Source organism: Aphelocoma coerulescens, assembly GCF_041296385.1.
Source record: "Aphelocoma coerulescens isolate FSJ_1873_10779 chromosome Z unlocalized genomic scaffold, UR_Acoe_1.0 ChrZ, whole genome shotgun sequence".
In the NCBI taxonomy this organism is placed as follows: Eukaryota; Metazoa; Chordata; class Aves; order Passeriformes; family Corvidae; genus Aphelocoma; species Aphelocoma coerulescens.
The window spans coordinates 42,444,581-42,465,818 of NW_027184085.1; the positions used below are offsets into that span (position 1 = coordinate 42,444,581).

At 36.6% G+C, this 21,238-nt stretch overlaps 1 protein-coding gene across 1 annotated transcript in view; it reads right to left on the minus strand.

The window, feature by feature from the left end:
* Nucleotides 1–11,658: 11,658 nt before the first annotated feature.
* SPTLC1 (serine palmitoyltransferase long chain base subunit 1) overlaps nt 11,659–21,238 on the minus strand; it is a 34,551-nt gene continuing 24,971 nt past the window's right edge. Inside the window, exons 10-15 of the mRNA XM_069001581.1 lie at nt 20,503–20,598; nt 20,120–20,216; nt 18,614–18,668; nt 16,868–16,985; nt 15,953–16,026; nt 11,659–15,456 (exon numbers count right to left, since the gene is read on the minus strand). Of these exons, the coding sequence (XP_068857682.1) occupies nt 15,363–15,456; nt 15,953–16,026; nt 16,868–16,985; nt 18,614–18,668; nt 20,120–20,216; nt 20,503–20,598 (534 nt within the window). The 3' untranslated portion in view covers nt 11,659–15,362. The remainder of the gene's footprint in view (nt 15,457–15,952; nt 16,027–16,867; nt 16,986–18,613; nt 18,669–20,119; nt 20,217–20,502; nt 20,599–21,238) is intronic.

Genomic DNA, 21,238 nt, shown 5'->3' on the forward strand with positions numbered 1-21,238 from the left:
GATTTTGATTTGATCCACACTCGGCGGGGGTGCCTGTTATTCAAACCATGTGGTATCTGCTTGGTATGCAGGGCATAAATACTGCTGCTGTCAGCATTTGCTTTAAAATCTGATGCAATGTATTACAAAGAAGATTTGAACAATCATAACTAAAATTTGTTGGGAAGACTTGAAACAAAGGTTTGAATGGGTCTGAAAACTTATGGAAACAATAAAATCTGAAATGTTATAAAAAGAAACTTAGTATCCACATGGGAACTATTCTACAACCTTCTTAGCAAATTTTAATCAGACATGCCTAACAAAAGTAATACAACCAACTTCTATATAAACAAAAACATGAATACCTTCCAACAAAGGGATTAAATAATGCAGTTTACATTTTTTAGAACTACCATATATAGGAATACTTGGTGCAATCTGACGGCACTGAACTTAAAGAAAAATGCATAGTCAATTAGCAAAATAGTTTCCAATACATATCTGTTTATCAGGTAATTTTTTCAGTGTTTTCCACTGTGAAATCTATATTTACATTAACACTCACACAATGTAATTCTAACGGTTTTATGCCATCTATCTTTATTTGGTCTTCTTAAACCTTATGAGAAACTCTTCTGTCCAAAATACATACACTGATAACCCTAACCACCACAACCTGCCATATTTAAACTTATTTAAAGTTTTACTATCAATGTTGCTATAATATGGTATTTAGACAGGTCTGCCAGAAGTTATGAAGGCGTTCAGATGGAACAGTTCTTTCCAAAAGAGATCTAAAGATGTACTATAAACTACACAGCAGACACAAGACTTGAAAATACAAATCTGTGTCATAATAAATACTTTATACTATGTAACCTATTGGTGCAGAAGTTTTCAAAGTCTTATGAAAACATTAATATGTGCAAGCCAAAATTAAAGAAGCTGTGTTAACAACTTTTTTAGAGATGAAGAATCCATGGGGACATTGATCAAAATTTTATAGAAATTGTGACAGTAATAGAAATAAAACCTTCATGTATGATCAGGATATTAAAACTCATACCACTTTGACATTTAATCTCTGCTTCAGAAGACTTGTCTTCATCTGCACAAAAACAAATCCTTCCTTTTCCACTCCAGTAGTGAAGTCTTCTCTGCCAAGCTTTAGCTGCATTAATTCTAACATATTGAGAGATACAAAGTAATGTGGAAGCATAAGGGAACACCTAAATATACAGCATAAAATGTTTTCAAACATGGAAAGAACTACAAGAAGGATATTTCAGATAGTAAAATATATTTTGCACTATTTATAGTGATATTAAGTAAGGGAAATGAGATCAGCACTGCAGGATTTTACTAATAAAAATGTCGTTTTGCACATTTAAGATTACCAAGATCTTAAGAAGCAGAAAGGATGCTCTTAACTGAGGTAAACTCATCTTTCTTACAGGTGTTCCTTAGTCAGCTGTAGACAGCAATCTCATAACAAGATCCTAGGCAGACAGACCTGGATCCAGTATGATTAGTCTTTAATTAACTGTGCTCAGCAGAAGGGTTCTAGTATCAGATTAAGACTAGACTTTACCATCAACTATTGATATATACTCGATTCTGCTTCAAAACAGACTACAGACCTTTTGAGATCCTTTCCAAGGTTTTTATAAAAACAGCAAGATGGGTCTTATTGTTAATACATAAAGTAATACAAAATCACTCTGTGACCACATTGAAATGCTAAGTTGTACCACCAGAAAGTGTTTTTCACTGACATGTACAAACACTGAAGACTCAAAGTTTGTTTATGAAGATGAATACAACTAAGTTGAGTCTGAACTGAGGACAATCATCATTACTTATATTTTATATCGTTACATAGTTGCCATCACGTACAGATTCTATCACAAATCATGAAAATAACCTTTAAGGGACATGTTAGTATTAACCAAGGATACAGGTTCTGGTGACAGGTTGCCCAATTGTTCTGATGGCAGAAGAAAAATGTATCTGAACTGTGCTTTTGTCGCTTTTTCACTTCTTTTTTTTGGCTTCAACACAGCCAATTGTATTTGCCAAGTCTGTGATATATCTCTATGGAGATGTACACAAAAGGAATACCTCAAAATAGAAAACTCAAATATTTTCCTCAGTTTAGCCAATGACAAAGATTTTACAGAAACTTGTCAGTTTCAGTTCTCAACTCTTTCCCTTCCACTTATATGGATTAATTATTATTTTTGAAAGAAAAAGATGGTTTATTAAAAAGTAACGATGGTGCAATAATAAGAAAAAAATATATTAACAGTAAAGTCAACTGCGCTTTATTCGCTGCTTCATTCCCAGCATAGGAAGCCAGCTTCCATAACACGAAAGGACTGTCCAGGTGTAGGGATTTGGGGCTTTCTTTTAAGAATTATTTTCCCTGCCTACTGTATATCTAGACCGCTGATGTAATATAGCAAACATTTATTTTTGTGTTAGACAGACAAATGATGGTATTAGAGCACAAAGTTTCTTAAAAAGCAATGTTGTAGGGACTTTATTGACCACAAAGCACAGAACTATCTATCAGACATGGTACCAGAATGCATAGGTCATGTGTGTTTCTGGCAGTAGCTTTCTATTCTTTTTGTCTGCCTATCAACACACCACCATATGGTAAGAAAGATATCCAAACTCTTCTTGCTGTAAGACAATACGTGCAAAAGCAGTCAGGCAATTTGATGATATAGTCTCCATAAGCAGTGATTACTATCTAGAACTACAATCCAGTCAAAGTCTACAGACAATTAAAATTTTTATTATATGAACACAATATTCCTAAAGATGTTAATCGTACCTCATTACAGTTACCAATTTTGCACCACTAACACACTTCCTCTCATTTCCTTGCTTTGATGGACCTATGCAACCAGTTTTATCCCTAATACATGACACCTTTTATGTCAGTACCGCATTCCTTATTCTGATGGCCACAATAAATCACCTAGGGCTAACTATTTTACTGGTAAGAGGAAAACCTTTGAAATGCCATTTCAAAGTCTATTAAGGATTTCAGAATAATAGTTTGATGAGCCTGAGCAGAAAGTTCAGACAGGAAAGACTTCTATCCAGAGGGATGCTGACGGTAGGTGAACAGACTGGTTATATCTCCAGCTTTCCAGTATTCCACGCTCAGATAATACACATTTCCAAACACTACCACCTAACACAAATCCCTAAGTATAGTATTAGGCACATATTGGCTACTAATGTGATCTGCATATTCCTCAATGCTGCCATAATTTCCTATTTACAGTTACAGAACTTGTTTCAAATCAGAGCCCTCAGAAGCTGGGACAATGTGGTAGAAGTTGTTCTTTAGGTTTTTTTAAATCACAAGAACTGTGAAAAAACTACAATTGAAGCCATAGCTTGGGTATAAATAATAACTCAGACAACTGGTTTTTATTTTCATTTTTGTTTTCACTGACTGAGAATGTAAATTGAACTTTAGTGCTATTGTGCTTTGTTCTCCCTCTCTGTGAAAAAATGTGTTCTGCATTAAATTGCAAGGATAAACTCAAACAGCTCCAAATATCACCCTTCAGCTTTTGTATAACACAAGAGCCAAGAAAAGATAGAGAATGTGGTTTTATGACCAACAGATGGTGTAATTGGTATCATAGATGTTTTTATGTCAGGGGGTCGTAGGTTCACTCTCCATCTGGAGCCTTCTCAGATCTGCTGTGTAGCTAAATGATTAAAGAAGCTATATTGGGTCAAAGACACAACCACCTGCCTGAGGGTAAAAAAGCTGCTTTCTTCATCTAGCTGTTATACTACAGTTGCCTCCCATATTACAGATTTCAAGCCAACCAGTGCAGCAATTAATAACAGCAGAACTGCACAAAATATTCAACACCAATTTGCTCATATCCTTCAAGTTTCTCAGGAACTTTTGACAAATCTCATAAAGGTAAGTCTTGTCTTGCTTACATGAGTGAAAAGCTATTCTAACTCAGACTGATAAATAATTGCAAAAGACCAAAATCCATGGAAAACTAAACAAGTAGGCTGGATAGGCCTTGAGAGTATCAGCATTGTTCAGTTGGCCAAGAGGGCTCACACCTCCTAGTCAGAATTAGACACACTTGTACTCTGATGGTAAAACTCAACATCAATGCTCAGCACAATTAGTCTTAGCAACAGTTTATGGATTAGGATCAGAATATTAAAAAATGCTCTAATACTACAGTATTAGGTTAGTATATGGTTTGCCTGGCTAAAAGGCTGTACAGACAGATCAAACAGTAATTTATTTACACAATGAGATTATCAGTTCACTTCCCTTATGGGTAGAGTATCAGCAGTAATAATTGCACAAAACCAGTGAAACTGTGGCTTCACTGGAAACCAATACTGTCACTTCCATGAAGCAGGAATTCTACATACTCAGGATTATCATTACACAGTGCGCTAAACTTGCCTGGAGTACCTCATGATTTAGTTGCTCTCTATGGAACTGGTGCCAGAGACCTTACCTGGCTAATAGTGGAAACGAGCAAAATATTTCTGTCTAATTAAAAAACACCTTGCAAATTACTACTTTCATGAAATTCTGCCACAAAGAATCCTATTACTTTTCACAAATTCTGCTCAGGATAGTAGTAACCCTGTGCCAGATAGAAACCCAGTCCAGGATCTAAATTTTAACAATAATGACACAAGCATGAGTAAAATTATTTCACTTATCAGATTTCATGTGCTCATATGTAAAGGAACAGTAGAGTCAAACTCTTCCAGAATGTTAAAATATTTCCTTATATTCTGTTTTAAGGATTCTCCCATGATAATAACAAACTTGGTATATATTAGTACTTCAAAATAAGCTTTAACACAAATTAAAAGCTAATATTAAATAGACATGTATATTTTCAAAATTTAAACACAATACATATTATTTTAACTGATCATAAATATAAAGAAAACATGATCTCATTACAAGCTTTAGACTTTCTCTTTTCCTATGAGACTGAACTGACACCTTGTTGTATCACTTAGGCACTTGATGAAGACTTTTCTCACAAACCTACATCCCTGAGGTGGAGCTTCAGTATCACAGATTTCAGCTGTTGATAATATGCAAGATTTTGTGCTTCTTTTTGCAGATCCCTAAACAAAATATGCGTATGTCTTCAAAAAAGCAATTGCAAGTGAAGTTTAGCTGCATTTGCTTCAATGCTATATATGCTTTTGCATGTGGTATCATTCACACAATTCATCTTTGCTGGTATAAGAAAAACTTGAGATGCAGTAAGAAAAAGAAGAAAAGAAAAAGGTATCTTTTCTCACTCATATCACAAAAACATGCACTTCTATTTATTTTTACTTACCACAGGCAGTGAAATATTTTCCTTAAACACAAAAAAGATATTCTTTCTGTTGGAGAGCACTTTTCCTAATAAGCTATGCTATGGGAATGTTAACAATTGCCACTTCAAAGTAATAATATGCATTTCCATTCCAGTCATCTCTATGTAGATGAGACATTTCAAGTAGAGCCAGGATTTATAAAAATGAGCAAATTTAACTGACCAAAATATCTATACTAGCTACTGAGCATATTGCTTAGACATTTGAGTGCAGACACATGGGAAACATCACCAACATAATCATTCAGCAGCCAAAAAAACAAGCTTGTTAATTTAAGTACTTCTATATGAATTCATGTAGTCTGTCTTCATGGGTACATTATGTCTTCTTCCTCCACTCCAATCAATATCAAATCCATCAATACTCCCTTTAAGGGATGATAGACAAACACAACGTTGTGTACTAGCAGTCTAAGATTCTCCTGAGACTATTCTTGTTTATTGAAAGTAAAGGGCTGTGTCAGTCAGTCCCTTCAGTCACCAAGTAAGATATTCAAATGTTAAACAGATTGGACATTGTGCAAGTTTTGTGCTGCCCAAGAACAGTTCCACAGTAAACTACACCAAAGATAAATGCTTTGCTGCCATTTTATCACCTGTTACAACAAAAATTTATTCACCCATGAGTTAGCTCACTAAATATTTCTTCTGTCCTGCTGGCTGCACAAAGAATCTCTTTGGCTAAAGCAGTACACATATATGCTGAGCTTCTAGGGTTTTTTCATTTTAAGGCTTGGAGTGGCCAAAACATGTTCAAACTATGCCATTTGATACCATTCTTTATCTCTGGTCAAAACTGTGAGGAGGTTGTGGAGAGGGGTTTTTGCCTAGCTGTTTTCAACAGCTTATGTAGGGTTACACCAGGCTGGTGATTGGTCATTACTGGGGTTACCCAAGGCTCCACCTTGGGCCCAACTCTCTTCAATATCTCCATAAACAACTTGCATTCAGGACTCAAAGATATACTAAGTATATCTGCCAGTCGGAGGAGCTGTCAACTCCCTTCAAAGTAGGGAGGTCCTGCAGAGACCTTGACAAATCAGGGAGAGAATGGGCAATCACCAACTGTATGGCATTTAACAAGGAAAAGTGTTGGATTCTGCTCCAGGGACAGGTCAGCCCTGGGTGTACAGACAAACTGGGGAACAAGATGCTGGAAAGCAGTGACACAGAAAGGGACCTGGGGATCCTTTTGGAGGGCAAGTTGAACATAAGTCAGCAGTGCCCTGTCACCGAGGACGGCCGACTGTGTCCTGGGGTGCATCAGGCACAGCATCGCCAGCCGGGCAAGGGAGGGGATTGTCCTGCTCTGCTCTGCACTGGGGCAGCCTCACCTCAAGTGCTGGGGGCAGTTTTGGGTGCCACAATACAAAAAGAATACAAAGCTATTAGAAAGTGTCCAAAGGAGAGTAATGGAGAAGGTGAAGAGTCTAGAGCAGAAGCCACACAAAGAGCAGCTGAGGTCACTTGGTCTGTTCAGCATGGAGAAGAGGACACTGAGGGGAGACCTCATTGCAGTCTACAACTTCCTTGTCACTGGAAGAGCAGGGGCAGGCAGTGATCTCTTCTCTGTGGTGATCAGGACCTGAGGGAATGGCCTGAAGTTGTGTCAGGGGAGGTTTAGGTTGGATATTATTGTTACAGTGGGGATACTGTAACACGCCTATATCAAACCAGGAGTCCCGTGAAAAGAAATATCTATGGACGGATTCTTGACAGATGTTTCAGAGATGTTTATTTCCCCAGCCGCATGGCCGGGGCTCTGCTGAGGAACTGCTACAGTCAGGACCCGAGGGTCCTTCGCCCGCGCAGGGAACACAAACCAACCAATGGGGAACGAGGCTGAGCAGGGGCAGGGAAACCCCGTGCCTCCCGCCCAGGGCCCCTCTCCCAGGGCTCCATGGCAGGGGGAGGGACCCCAACATATTATGAAAAGGTTCTTCACCCAGAGGGTGGTTGGGCATTAGAACAGGCCCCCCAGGGAAGTGGTCACAGCACCAGCATGATAGAGTTCAAGAATGAGTTTTGGCAATGCTCTCAAGCACATGGTGTGATTCTTGGGGTTGTCCTGTGCCAGTTAAGGAGCTGGACTTAGATGATCTTTGTAGGTCTCATCCAACTCAGGATATTCTGTGATTCTGTGATTTCTCTTCTTAGTCCAGCATAAAAAATTATTTATAGAAAGGTGTGTGAATACTTAATAAATTCCCTTTGATACCACACACCAAATTCTTCCCCCAGGTTGCAAAAAGTATATATAACTTCACTCATTTGCTAGTTTCTCTGTGATGCAGTTGCATCTAATTTTGCTATGAGGTAAAACACTACTTTATCCTGCAAACAGTTTCTGATTATGTGACAATTCACAATATAAGTTCACCATTCTCCAATGTACATTGTTACTGCCTAGACTTCGAAGGGATCCAACAATGGGTGAACAACATTTCTGGAGACAGAACTGTTAATTTCTAATTAGTCTCATTACTAAGAATAACAAGGATTTTCTTCACTGCAGCTCCACTGCAGCACCTTGCAGTTAACTTACTACTCTTAACCAGCACCTAATGAGCACTTATGTTTTCTGTTCAAATTGAAGGCTCCTCAAATACCACCAAATTCCACCTTTGTAAAAAACACCATCTTCCACTGTCTTCACTTCATAGTATTTAAAAAATGTTTCCATTTTTGACCTGTAACTCCAGCATGTCTGAGAATGCAGCTGTGATATTTTACCCACACTTAAACTCTATGATTTCAAATTGGAAAAAATATTAAAATTGAAAGACTAGCCTTCTGTACCTAGAGGTGATCACTGACACCTATTTATGCATTTCCACAGACCTCAACTTAGACTTAGCATTCACCAGCACTATGCACCAAGGAACTAGGTCATTAAATTTTCATCATCATCATCATCAAATAAATCAAATTAATTTGTACCACCATATTAAAGCAAACACTCACTGCTCGTGTAATTTTAAAGCATCCAACAATGCTTTTAGTTTTGGTGTCTGTCCTGAAAAATGAATGAAAAAAAGCAGGAAGATGACTGGAAAACAAAAATGCAGGAAACAGCAAAAGCTTCAAGAAACAAGAAAGCAACCCCTATTTTAATGTTCTAATATTTTAAAATCCTTAAACATTTTAAAATTCTTATTCTCAAAATAGTGAGAATAGGTTAAGCAGTTTTTAAAGTTGAGCAGTTAATGTATTTAAAATTTATTAAAAATTTTTAATAAGCAAATTTAGTAAAACAATCATGCCTAGTTCTTTTATCCATGAAGAAGTCAGGAAATTTATTCTTGCAAATGCTGATTACTGTATGCAAGGGTAGATTACTGTAGCAATTCTTTGTATGTAGCCTGTTTTTGAAAATCTAAGGCTGGATAAAAAATAGACCTATAGTATTTCAGCAATAAAATATTCTATCAGAACAGTCACTGATAGGAATTTCATTGCCATTAAGTATTCCTTACTATCAGCTACTTTAAAGGCCACTTAAATACTCCCATATTTTAAGTCTAAAGGTTGCATACAAAGGTAAAGGGGTATTGTAGTCTGTTTAGATTCTGTAACTAAAGTTCACATTCACTATTGACACTAAGGCAAAACTTTACTCTGCACAAGCATGATACACAGAACTGAAGCTAGCTTATTAAAAACTATCATCCTGAACAAATTTAAAATTTAAAAAAAAATCATATTTGACCAATTCACTGTTGAGAACAGCCATTTCTTTATCTCATTATGTGAAAGAACAGAAAAAGTCCAAACTACTAAAAATGAGGAAAGGAATACAAAGTCACCACTCAGGTTATCATGAAGTGCTGGTGTTCCATTACCTTTTTTTATCCTTTCAATCATCAGCCTAACTTGTACTTATGGTAATGCACAGAGTTTAAATTCTTGCTCATGCATTCTCTCAACACCTACTGTGACACTGGTAATTAACAACGGGCTTGCTCCAAACAAAATCCAATTTTAATTAGACCACATGTGAAAAATTATTTCCACTTCCTGTTCTGAATTACAGTCACAGAACTACAGAATCACAGAACAGGCCAGGCTGGAAGGGGCCTCAAAAGATCATCTGGTCCAACCTTTGGTGAGAAAGGGAGCCTAGAGGACATTATCCAGCAGCCTGCCTACCCATATCCTGGAAACCTCCCATAATCCCTAAGGAGGTTGCTTTCCAGTGATTGACCATTCTCCCCACCATAAAAAATTTATGTCAAGATGAAACCTTTCACTATGCAACTTGTACATATCAGGTTCCATGTGGCTCACCTTGAGAAACCAGGTCTACTGGGGGGCTGATGGGGTCCATCTGTCAGATGAGGGGAAGAGCATCTTTGCTCATTAGCTTGCCAAACTGGTGGAGAGCTGTGCCAGGGGAGGTTCAGGTTGGATATCAGGAAGAATTTCTTCATTAAAAGAGTTGCCAAACATTGGAACAGACTGTTCAGTGTGGCAGTGCAAGTGGTTCCAGCCACTCTGTCTCCTGATGAGAATTTGGACAACCAGCTCTGGTGGTCAGCACCCCAAGTTTAGTGTATCACTTTCAGTTATGGCGAGAACCCATGATTCCTTTGTTCTGATATTTGCATGTTTTCCCCAGATAGGTTAATGCTTTCCCATCCCAGTTTTATGGATGAGGTTATGTATATCCATTTTCCTTGTTTAGTATGCATATGCTCTAGAAAGTTCTTCGTTCCTCAATGCCCTATTGGATCCTTCTCCAAGTCCCTCCTATGTGTTGTTCCCATTGGTTCCCTTACTGTCGACCTCACCTACTTGTCCCTATCCCATTGGATGTGATCCCTTTCCCTGCCTTTCCCATCCCCACTATAAAATCCCTGGACCCTTGTCAGGTCCTCGGCTCTTCGTCCCTGTCATTTCTCCAGAATAAACCTCTGTGTGGAACACAAACGAAGAGTCCCCTCTCTTTACTTCTTTGCCTCTGCCACTGCGTGCACTGACATCAGCTCAAGGGGAGGCTCTCTTAGGTGAGGAGCATGCCTTGTCTGCCTGTTCTTTTTAATGTGTGCCTGCCATAGTGCAGACGGGTCCATGGCTAGACCTCCAGGCTCTCTTTGGACTTGCACGCAGCACAGCATTAGCTCAGGGCCATGGTGGAGTCACCATTCCTGGAGGTGTTCAAGAAATGACTGGATGTGGCTCTTAATACCATGGTCTAGTTGACATGGTGGTGTTTAGTCAAAGGATGTACTTGATGATCTCAGGTCCTTTTCCAACCGTAATGATTCTATTATGATGCTCATGTAAGCTGTGGATGACCCATCCATGGCACTGTTCAAGGCCAGGCTAGATGGGGGTTGGAGCAACCTGGTCTAGTGGAAGGTAACCCTGCTCATGGCAGTTGGTACTAAATGATCTTCAGGGTCTCTTTCAACCCAACCCCTTTTATGATTCTGTTGCCTCTTCTATTTTCCATGTGGCTTGTTGTGAAGATAGCTTCTGCCATCTTTGTAGACACTGTGTAAGGACGACACAGTGAAAAATTTTCCTCAGTCTTTCTTCCTTCATAGGGCAGGTTCTCCAGCCCTTTGGCCATCTTCATGGTCCTCCTTTGGACCTTCTCCAATCTGTCCCTGTCTTCCTTAAATTGTGGAGACCAGAACAGGAGCACAGTCTGACAAATGCTGATTAGAGTGAGACAAACACTTAATTTTGGCCTACACAAAATGTACGTTAAACACGGGATTACACATTTCCAATTCTACTTAACGTGTTCCTTCAACTTCAATACTTACTGGTTTTTGCCAGTTCTCAATCCTTTGTTGGAAAATGCAACTTGGTTATACAAACAGCATGCAGAGCTAAGTGGTAACACCTCTAATAGCAAGGGAAGATAGATAAATCTTATCCATAAAACATGGTAGGCAAAATTGCAGTATTTTATTCTGTAAAGCTGTCTCAAAGCTGGGGTATGATACACCAGAAATTCTATTCTAAGTCACAACAAAACTGTATCTGGCCCACTGTCAAACTTCCAACAGTGGTTTTCAGCAAGTGTGTGCTACCTAAGTATTAGAAATTGGACATGTAGAAACTCTTCTTCCCTGATAGGTACTCTTCAGCTGATTTAGTAGTTTCTGTGACTTCTACTATGCATGTTTTGCAATTACCTAGTACACAATGGACAGGAAACTAAAATCTGGAAAATCTATCAACAGCAAGACAGAGTATAATACCTTATTACCATGAAAACTGCCAAAGAACGTAACAACACAAAAAGAAAGGTTATCCAGACACTTCCTTTTATTAGGACACTGAAACAGTTTAATGTACAAATGCTTTGTGTTAGTTGTAAATATTTCCTCTATTTAAGCAGCATTTACAGCTCTGTACATTTACACGTGTACTTCTCTAGTCATCTTAAGATGCAAGACACTTTTGCGGTAGCAACTTCATAGATCAGTGAATGCCAACACTCCGCAACCCCGTTTAAAATAATAAAGTCCAGATGGAGTGACAGAAAGGAGACAGTACACTATTCTGTGCATTGACTGGGTTCATATTTCAAAAGTGAAAAAAAAAAAAAAATCAAAGTTATTCAGCCATACATCTCTTTCTTTCTTAATACCCTCCTTATGCATTTCACCTCCTATCCAAAAATAATGATTACTATAATAAACAGAAAAGGCATCCGTAGTTTTTCCTGTAAAAACCATAAAACTACACAAATAGCAATCATTTATTTTTAAATATTCAAGGAAAATAAATCTCTTTGTTTAAAATAAGTATATATATATCACATAGACATGTTTCTTCAAGCTAAAATACCTTCAAAGTATAAATGCTTTCCAGTCTATCCCATATATTGCAAAAAATTGCTTCCATCAAGACAATTTCAATAAATGGCCAGCTTTTTACAGTTAAAATGCCTTCCTTCTCAACTACCAGGTATTAATCTTCAATTAAAAAAAAATTAACATTTATTTTTGATCACTAATTAAAATACTGGATCTATTATCCACTTAGCTGAAACTCTGTTCCAAATATCTGGCAAAGCAAAATACATAAATTGATTGAAATAAAATTTATTTTCAAAAGATACTTTGAAGTTTGGGATAAGGTCTTTGTGTTTGATTCATCTCACAATATCCCACTCAATACCTTTCCACTCAACTCCAGTCTCACGCTCACATCTGAAGAAATGGATGGAAAAATCCCACTTCATCCAAACATAACTACAAAGCAACTAACACAGATTTGTTCATATATCTATCAGCCAAGAGCACTGGGCAGTTAAGCACCTTAACAGGCTTCTGACTTTTCAAATGTCAGATGTTTAATCAGGATCACCTGCTGTCTCCCTAACCCCAATCAACATTTTTCCCCAGAGCCACCCATTTCTTCATCTGCTTGCCATGTCAGAGACATTTATCAAAAAACTCAAAATGAAGAGGAGCCAGACATGCTTAAACTGACTAGGAATATCCCTCTCCACCAGTTACATCTCTTAAGTGTCTTAATTTCTCACAGAGACCATACATATAACCTGTCAGTAAAACACACACTACAACAACACTTCAACTGCAATCAGCCAAGGTATTCACTTTACTGGGATCCAAATGCTTCTTTCCTATACACTGGTAAACAATAAAAAAGGACAAAGGCAGTTTTACCAATGTTTTAATGGTGGGTATGTGTTTGTCAAATGAATCAGATTATGGCATCTCTTAGCAACATTTTTGAACTTTTATTTCATCAGAACCAATTAGTCACAGCTTTGAAACTGCTAGAAATTTCACTCTGCTTCTTGCTACTTTAGTTGTCATCACTGCATTTAAAAGCAAGAATACCCAACAAACCAAGAACAAAAATAACAACACAAATCCATTTATCTAAAAATTATTGCTAATTCTCTAAGCACAACAAAAATTCCACCCCATTTGCAGACAACCTAAAATAAAATGCAAGAATTAAATATAGATTTTGCAACCTAGGATTTCAATGGCAATTGTTATTTGCTTAACTTCCCTTTGCTTTATCTTAACTCCAAAACTATTTATTATGCTGCACTTGAATCAAAGTACCTCGTTTGTTCCAAGTTTATACATCAAAGGCTTGACTTTACTCGAGTATGCGGGTTTCAATTATCAAACCAAAAATGGCTCAAAAGCTCAAAGTAGAGTGATAACAATTTCCATTTCTTACAGTCTCTGAGGGTCTTCAAGGTGACTGTTCGGCACTTCAGTTCCAGTCTGTAAAATGGGAGTCAGTTCATTCTGCACATTTTTTTCTCTTTTAAATTGTTGGCTTCTCACTGGCTTTTACTCACAGTTAATAGAGAAAACATAAATGTCAGTGAAATAGGAATACTCTTTCACATTGGGATGAAGGCTTTTCTACATTGCACAGATGCTGATTTGACTATTTCAAATGTCAAGGAACAATCACTGAAGTGCCCCAACACAACTTTAGATGTTCTATCTGAATGTACACAGCTGAAAAGTTTTGAAAGCCAGCATAGAAACAGTCTCTATAAACTGGAGGCAACATAGACTATGCTCACGTAATGTAGAATATTCAACAATGTATGGTCAACTATATATTCCATTGCTACAAAATCCAATTGCATAAGTAAAAATCTAAATCAAACATAATTAACTTTATATTTAACAATGATGTTTCTCAAAAATAGTCCTGTAATCCTTGTAGTAGCAACCAAAAAGGCACGTAAGTACAAAACAACACATATTAGGCAGAATACAAAATTTTTAGACAGGCATTCTTAAAGCAAAATCTTGAAATAAAAAGCTATGTTTTTTGTTTTATAAAAAGGTACATACTTCCTTACCAGTTTCCTGATTGAAGTAAAGTGTCCGTATGTGCAATGTCCATCTGTGCTTACTTAAAATCCTGACAGCACAACCTCCAGATACTACTATCAATTTACTTGGGAATTTTATGTGCAAAGATTGAGTTGTGTTTCAGTAGTATTTGTACCATCTAAACTTTTAGTAGCTATCTGTGAGTCTTCCCTTCTAAGGTATAGATGTTTAAGATAAAACTAAGCACACATCATTTTTGTGTTTAAAAGCAGTTTGACTAAGCTAGTATTCAGTTGCTGTTTCAAAACCTTGGTTCATTTTCCATGTTGCCTATTACTCCTCTTCAAGACTGGTACAAAGCTCCCCTATCTGAACATACTGCATTGGAATTACGTAAGTTTCACAATTCAGAGGTTTGAATTTAGATATTTTAAAGTTAATAATATGAAAAACCTCACCCATAATATCAAACATGCATATAATTACATATGGAATGCTGGAAGCAAATAGTATTTGATATGAATTTACTGGTTAGACAATAGAATTCTCTGGCCAGGCTTTTCTTTCTTAAAACCTGGCTGCCAAAAATGGTTAGAGAAAGATATATAAACAAAAAGAGCTGAAGTTCTTCCCTCCTATAATTCAACAATAAATGACATAGCACAAAATTATATCTTAATGTGTTATTTTCTTCCTTTTGGAAGAAGTATTAGGAACAGTGTATTTTCATCTGGAAGGTGGGGAGGAATAATTCCTTGAAACTTATTTGAAGTTCCCACATTCTGAGAAAATGCAGAGAAAACAATACATTTTACATGGTTTGGGGTGAAACTGAATATTCATACACATTTTTGAGAATGTTTAAGGGTTTGAGGAAATAAATTTAAAACTTTTTATATTAAACATATGAAAGAGTCATGAATGCAATAGTGATATCCCATTTTAAGTAATGCTAATAAATGGTAGAGTTTGAACTGGAACAATACGGTATCATTCAGCAACTCCAAAATTCAGCATTCTTTCCCTCACTGCATTTGTACCACTCTAGAACAATTTTGCTAATCAGATTTCAGTGCCATCAGTGGAAGAATCTGGAAGTCACTGTACAGTGTAAAACACTTATCCTGATAATGTGGGGAAAGAGGAATCCAAAAACAGCAGTCTAATTCAATACAGACTGTGCAGCTTCCTTAAGAAGTGATGCAGCTTTGTCCAGTTCTTGTTCTGTTTGTTCCACTGTTATCACTACTCGAATACTAGAAAAAGAAAACCAGAACATACACAGTAAACTTTAGTCCTAGACTTCAGCTTTAGAATTGTTTTGTACTAATTTCAACACATTAAGATCACTATCTGTAGGGAAATTGTTACAAATTCAAATTCAACCAGAAACAAGACATACGACTAAACAGATGTGGTCAAACTACTTTTTTGCCCCCGCTCTGCCACCCCGCCATACACATTGCAGAAATCTGTTATATTTTTTACCTACAGAGGTGCAGCTCATGGAAATGTGCCTGCTAACAGGCTACATGCTGATCCCCAAGATACAGGTAGTTTTGATACATTTATTTAATGGTACTAGCAACCTGTAACAGTCACTGAATATATACCTCAAAAATGAGGCCTCTTCCATTTTTTTAAGAACCAACTATTTAATCCAGTCCACTGAACAAAACTCCATCTTTGTAAGAAAAGAGATGGAGAGCCATACACAATGAAAATCAAGTAACACAATAACTTTCTGCTAACCTGGGTGGAGGAAGACATTTTTCTTCTTTCTCCAGATAGCGAGCCTGTGTTAACGCAATACCACTATTCATGCACTACAAATAAAGGAAATACAGTGGTCATCCTGGGAATTTCTGATACCTTATCTTTTTGGTCACCAAATATATATAACTAGCTTTTATTAATCTAGTGTCAAGATAAATGCAAGTTCTTTCCCAAATGGAGGTTGGGAAGGTTGTGCAAAATCACTTCTAACTTCAATACAGCTTTAACATGTAAAACAGTTTATGGTGCAGTGTCTTTAGTTTTCATCTCCATGTAATCAGGCAAACATACTGTATTTATCAGGCAATTAAATCATATTTAAGCGTATTTACAAGGAAATTAACTTCAGAATTTCTTTGTTGTGTAGTCTTGTTTATCTGCCACCGGATATATAAACCTTTCCATTAAGCCCCACCTCCCCATGTGGGACAAAGAGAACCAATATATATTGAAGAAGGGAAAAATACTACATATAGAATATGAGATTGTTCATACATAAAAAACACAAATTCACAAACTCAAAGCCAAGGTTGACCTTAAATGGTTAAAGTGCACCTCCAGAACATGTTCTTATTAACATTATAAAAGTTGTCTAAGAAACAGTTTTATATGCAGATTTGAGCACTGAAATAAAGAACAGGAAATAGTTATTTCCTGAAGTAAAAAGTCTAATGTATACTTTTTAATCCAGAGCTAAAGACCTAACTATCGGCAGCAAGAAATGGTTAGAGTATGATCTTTAATAGAGCAGTATTATCAGTAAAGAAACTGAGTTTCTTGCAGCATTCCTGCAAGATAATCCAACAAGTTACCCAACAAGCCTCCCTACCTTTCCTTCATTATTAACATTCAAAGTCAATGATATATTTTAATTACTATGGGGACACTTACATAATCCACAACTCTTTTGAGTAACTTCACATCATTCTCTCGAGATCCACAGCTCTCCTCCAACTGTAAGTGCAATGCTGGAGAAAAAGATTCTCCCACTACTTTTAAACCAGAAATCCTAAAACAAATAAAAAGGCTTTGATGTACATCCTACTTGAAGACATGTTGAAATTCTAGATAACAAGTGTTTCCCCTTCTAGGTGGTGAGTGAGAAAAGATGGATATTTCACTTTACTGATACTAATACAGACAAAACATATGTGCATTTCAGCTTGCATTACACAAAGATAACAAAACTTGTCAAGCGAATGTCTTTATTAAGGAGTTTCAGTACATTTGTATAACAAGAGTTACTCATCCTATTGCAAAAAGAATTAATCATTCAAAAATTCTTAAAGAATCCTTATGAAGATGTAAGAGCAATGTCTGTGTTAGGCCTGTAAGTTGCTGATAAAAACCCAGCAAGCTAGGTCAAGTCTTTCGAGTCTACACTAAGAATAATAATAAACTTTTTTATCACTTAAGGGATAAGAAGGAGCAAAGGTTTTGCTGGGAGGTTTTGAAAGATTTGGAAAGATTTATGATTTTAAATTATTTCCTGTAGAAAATCTTTACAGCATCATCTGTCACTTAGTCAGAAGCTCCTCTAAAATTAGTTATATGACTAGAATTGTTCCCTCATCTGTACATAGAAACAGGTGTCATTTGGGTTTCTAGAATTTGACTGAATGACTGCCATTTGATTGTCATTGTCCTGACACATCACACACAATCAGGACTGAGTTATTACCATCCAAAAATCTGTATCCAATATCCAAGCAAGACCTCTGGTCCCCAAAATTAACAGGTCATATAAATGCATATCAATTATGAGGTGTAATTTTGATTTCTGGACTTTGGTAAGCTGGCTTAACACACCTTTTAAGAAGACTCGGATAATTTCATGGTAGCATGATTCCAAATAAATTAGTATAATCAATCATGCATTAGAGATTTTGTATAAGTGTTTTTAAAGGTTATTAATTTCTGGAATATGCAACAGAAAATTATTCAAGAAGAAGAATTGTAAAATACAATTGAACAATTATTGCACATTAAATTATTGTTGAATATCACAGCAATTTCTGTATCTTTCTACTAGCAATACCTGACATGAAAAAAAAAGCAGTTAGTCAGTATAGTCATGTTTTAAAACAGCACAGTGTTAGGAAATTTTAAACCTTATTTTTCAGATGAATTCTAGCAATTTTCTATGTGTCTCCGGAACAACGGGTAATTTTTTATTATTTTAACGTTCAAGTCAAATATGTAAGAACAATATTGTATTCAAGGTGACTGAAAGGTCCATTGGGTTGTCTGAAAGAGTATCTGCTAAGCCTCATTCCAAATGCTTTTATTTACACAATTTTCAAAATGCTTATCAACACTTTGTGTTGCTGAGAGCTATCACGCTCTCCTGAAGATTTTAATGTGTAAGAGATTGCTGACTTCCTCACTAGCCTTAAGGTATAATCTCACTTAAAAACCTGTGAGGGATTTAAAAAACTTGTACTCTTTTTAGTAGTGTAACAGACAGTTGGGAAAGAATACTATTCCTGCTTTAATACATACATAATTGAGAGTACATATCCCAGGCTAAGCATCTGTAAAACCAGAAACAGATTTGGGCAAGAAAAGTTCTTTAAAGTTGGCATTATAAAGGCATAGCCAAATAAAAGCCTAAAAAGCCCCAAACCCCACACTTACCCCTGTAAAGCTTTGTGAATTCGTTCGCATTTAGCCCGGAGAGTCTGAAAAATGTCTGCATACAAAAAGCAACAAGAAAACAAAACATTACAAAAAAATCCAAAAGAAAAGGCTTAGATTTCCTGTTTCTACTTTCTATTTCTCTAAGATTTCAAATACAGCATTTGGAATCAAAGGTATGTATATCTTAAAACTACTAAGTCTCTTTACTACTCTTCTTAATGTTCCCGATTCCCACTTCTGCCAGGAAATGACAAGCTTTTAAGTCCTGACAAATGCACTACTTCCCTTTATCTCATTACTCCAGCTGCATATGGAGCTGCTGCTGTTCATGACCATATGGCAATGATGACATAAACACCTTGTAATGGGACTGAAATGGCAGGTCTGATTTATAAATATCCATAAATATCTATTGCCATGCAGGCGCTGCTCATTGATCCTATCCCCAATTCACTGCAGATTCCTTAAGAGGAAACTGACTCCTGGATCTCCAAATCGTGGCTTCTTTCCTTGGTGAAGGCTAAACCTACACTACACCTAACAGTCCTGTAACTTACTCTTAATTTTTTCTTGATTCTATTTCACTTCAGAGGCCTGGGCATGGGCTACCCAGTAATTTTCATTTATTTGTCACAAATTAAATACTGCATCTCTACAGATGTCCTCCAATCTGTTGATGCAAATGAAAGTTAAAACCAAATATACACAATTTGGCCAATTTTGTCCTCATGTGCCTCTCAGCCCATCCACTTCCTAAAAAAAATAAAATGAAAGTAAAATTCCGTTCCCAGGTGTTATAGTGGCAGGGATTTGCCAGCGCTGTGGCCTGGGTTCAATTTCCAGTCAGGAAAAAGATTTTTCAAGGCCAGGTTGGATGAGGGTCCTGGTCTAGGTGTCCCTGCCAATGGCAAGGGTGTTGGAACTAGATTATCTTTAAGGGCTTTTCTAGATGACTCCTAGAGCAGAAATTTCTATCTGCGGACTTTATACAAATGCCCTGTATTTGGTCCTGCACAATCGCAGGCAGTTTGCACCCTGATCATTCCTGAGACTCTTGCCTGAATGCTTAACTAGAGAAGGAACAAAACCTAATTATATAGTGCAAGTGGAAAGGAGAGTGTTGTTCAGTCCTGAGGAAATATATTACCATTTGTTTCTATTTAACCTTCTCTTCCTTCATTTGTGCTGAAGGAATGTTTTTAAGGAAGAGGCATATCACTGATCTAAGCAGCAGAATAAAAATTTATTTGCTTTTTAAAACCACCCGTGTCCCTCTTAGCTTCAAATAACCAGCTTATTTGCAGCTGTAAGAAGGAAAGGGAAGGAAAGACTGAAGCAGAGTGGGAAATAACATGAAGAAAACAACATGCATGCAAAATTAATTAGCAAAAAAATAAAGAGGACATCAGAGTAAAAAGGTGAGGAATCAAAGTAGGGAGAAGTTCAACTTATTAGTCTGGGGTGAAGAAAAACTAAAGGACAACATTTTCCTCAATTATGTACCTGGATTATCTTCCATAATATTCAGAGCCTCAATAGCAGCAGCAGCTAACAAAGGAGGTAGGGAGGCAGAAAAGCAATAGCCTTGACCAGACAATCGCTAGGGAAGAAAAGGAAAAAAAAAATTTTTTTACAGTAATGTAGACAATGTTTTAAAAGGTAATTCATGTACATATAAACAGCCTCTCCTCCACACCTACATGTAAGGATTTCAAAGCAGGTCTCCAATTCATCTACAATATTTCATAGAACCAGAGAGTTTCTGTATAGAATCAAATACTGCATAATCATCTATATCATACTTGCTATTTGAGAGTAATAACTAACTCTTATATATAAGTAACTAATAGTGCCAGCCAGACTATTTAAAAAGAGATCTGTCTTACCTGATGATCAATAATAAAAGATCTTCCACAGCAAAATCCACCAATAGAAGCCAGTGAATTTTCCATGTTTGCACTAATAAGATCTATATCATCAATCTGTCAGTTAAATCAACAAATTATTAAAAGATGCTTTTGATTGCATCAAGACCATTTATAAATTAACCTATTAAAAATATATCTTGTTTCATATTACCATGAATACTAGAGATCTACCAAACTATAACATAATAAAATGAAAGTACAACTGAAAATAATAATTTTTAGCAATACAGAAAGGACTTCGGGAAATTGAGATTTATGGATCTGTAAGTAAATTGCATATGATCTCCCTCTTCCAGGTATTGCAATGTGAAGAACACAAACAGATAAAACAAATTATTTAGATACTGCTGACAATTCCACAATGCACTCAGTGTGGCAGCTTCCTTTAAGAGTATAAGTTGCGCTGTAGTCAGTAAAAGGTAGAATGTGATTAAAATTAAGCATAGACCTAATTAAAATAGTCTGAACATTAGAGACACAATTGTCTTATTTCACTTGTTAGTTGCAAATATTTTCTTTTGCCAGGCTCCGAAAGATTTTGTCTGTAAATTAATTTAATGTAAAAGTCAATTAATTGGAAAGGAATTTAACATAGAAGCCAGTTAATTAGATGGCAGTTGGCATGTATCACAGTAACGCTGTTTCCTTTTCTAAATTAATTTTCCCTTTTCCATGTTTGGTATTAATTGAAAGC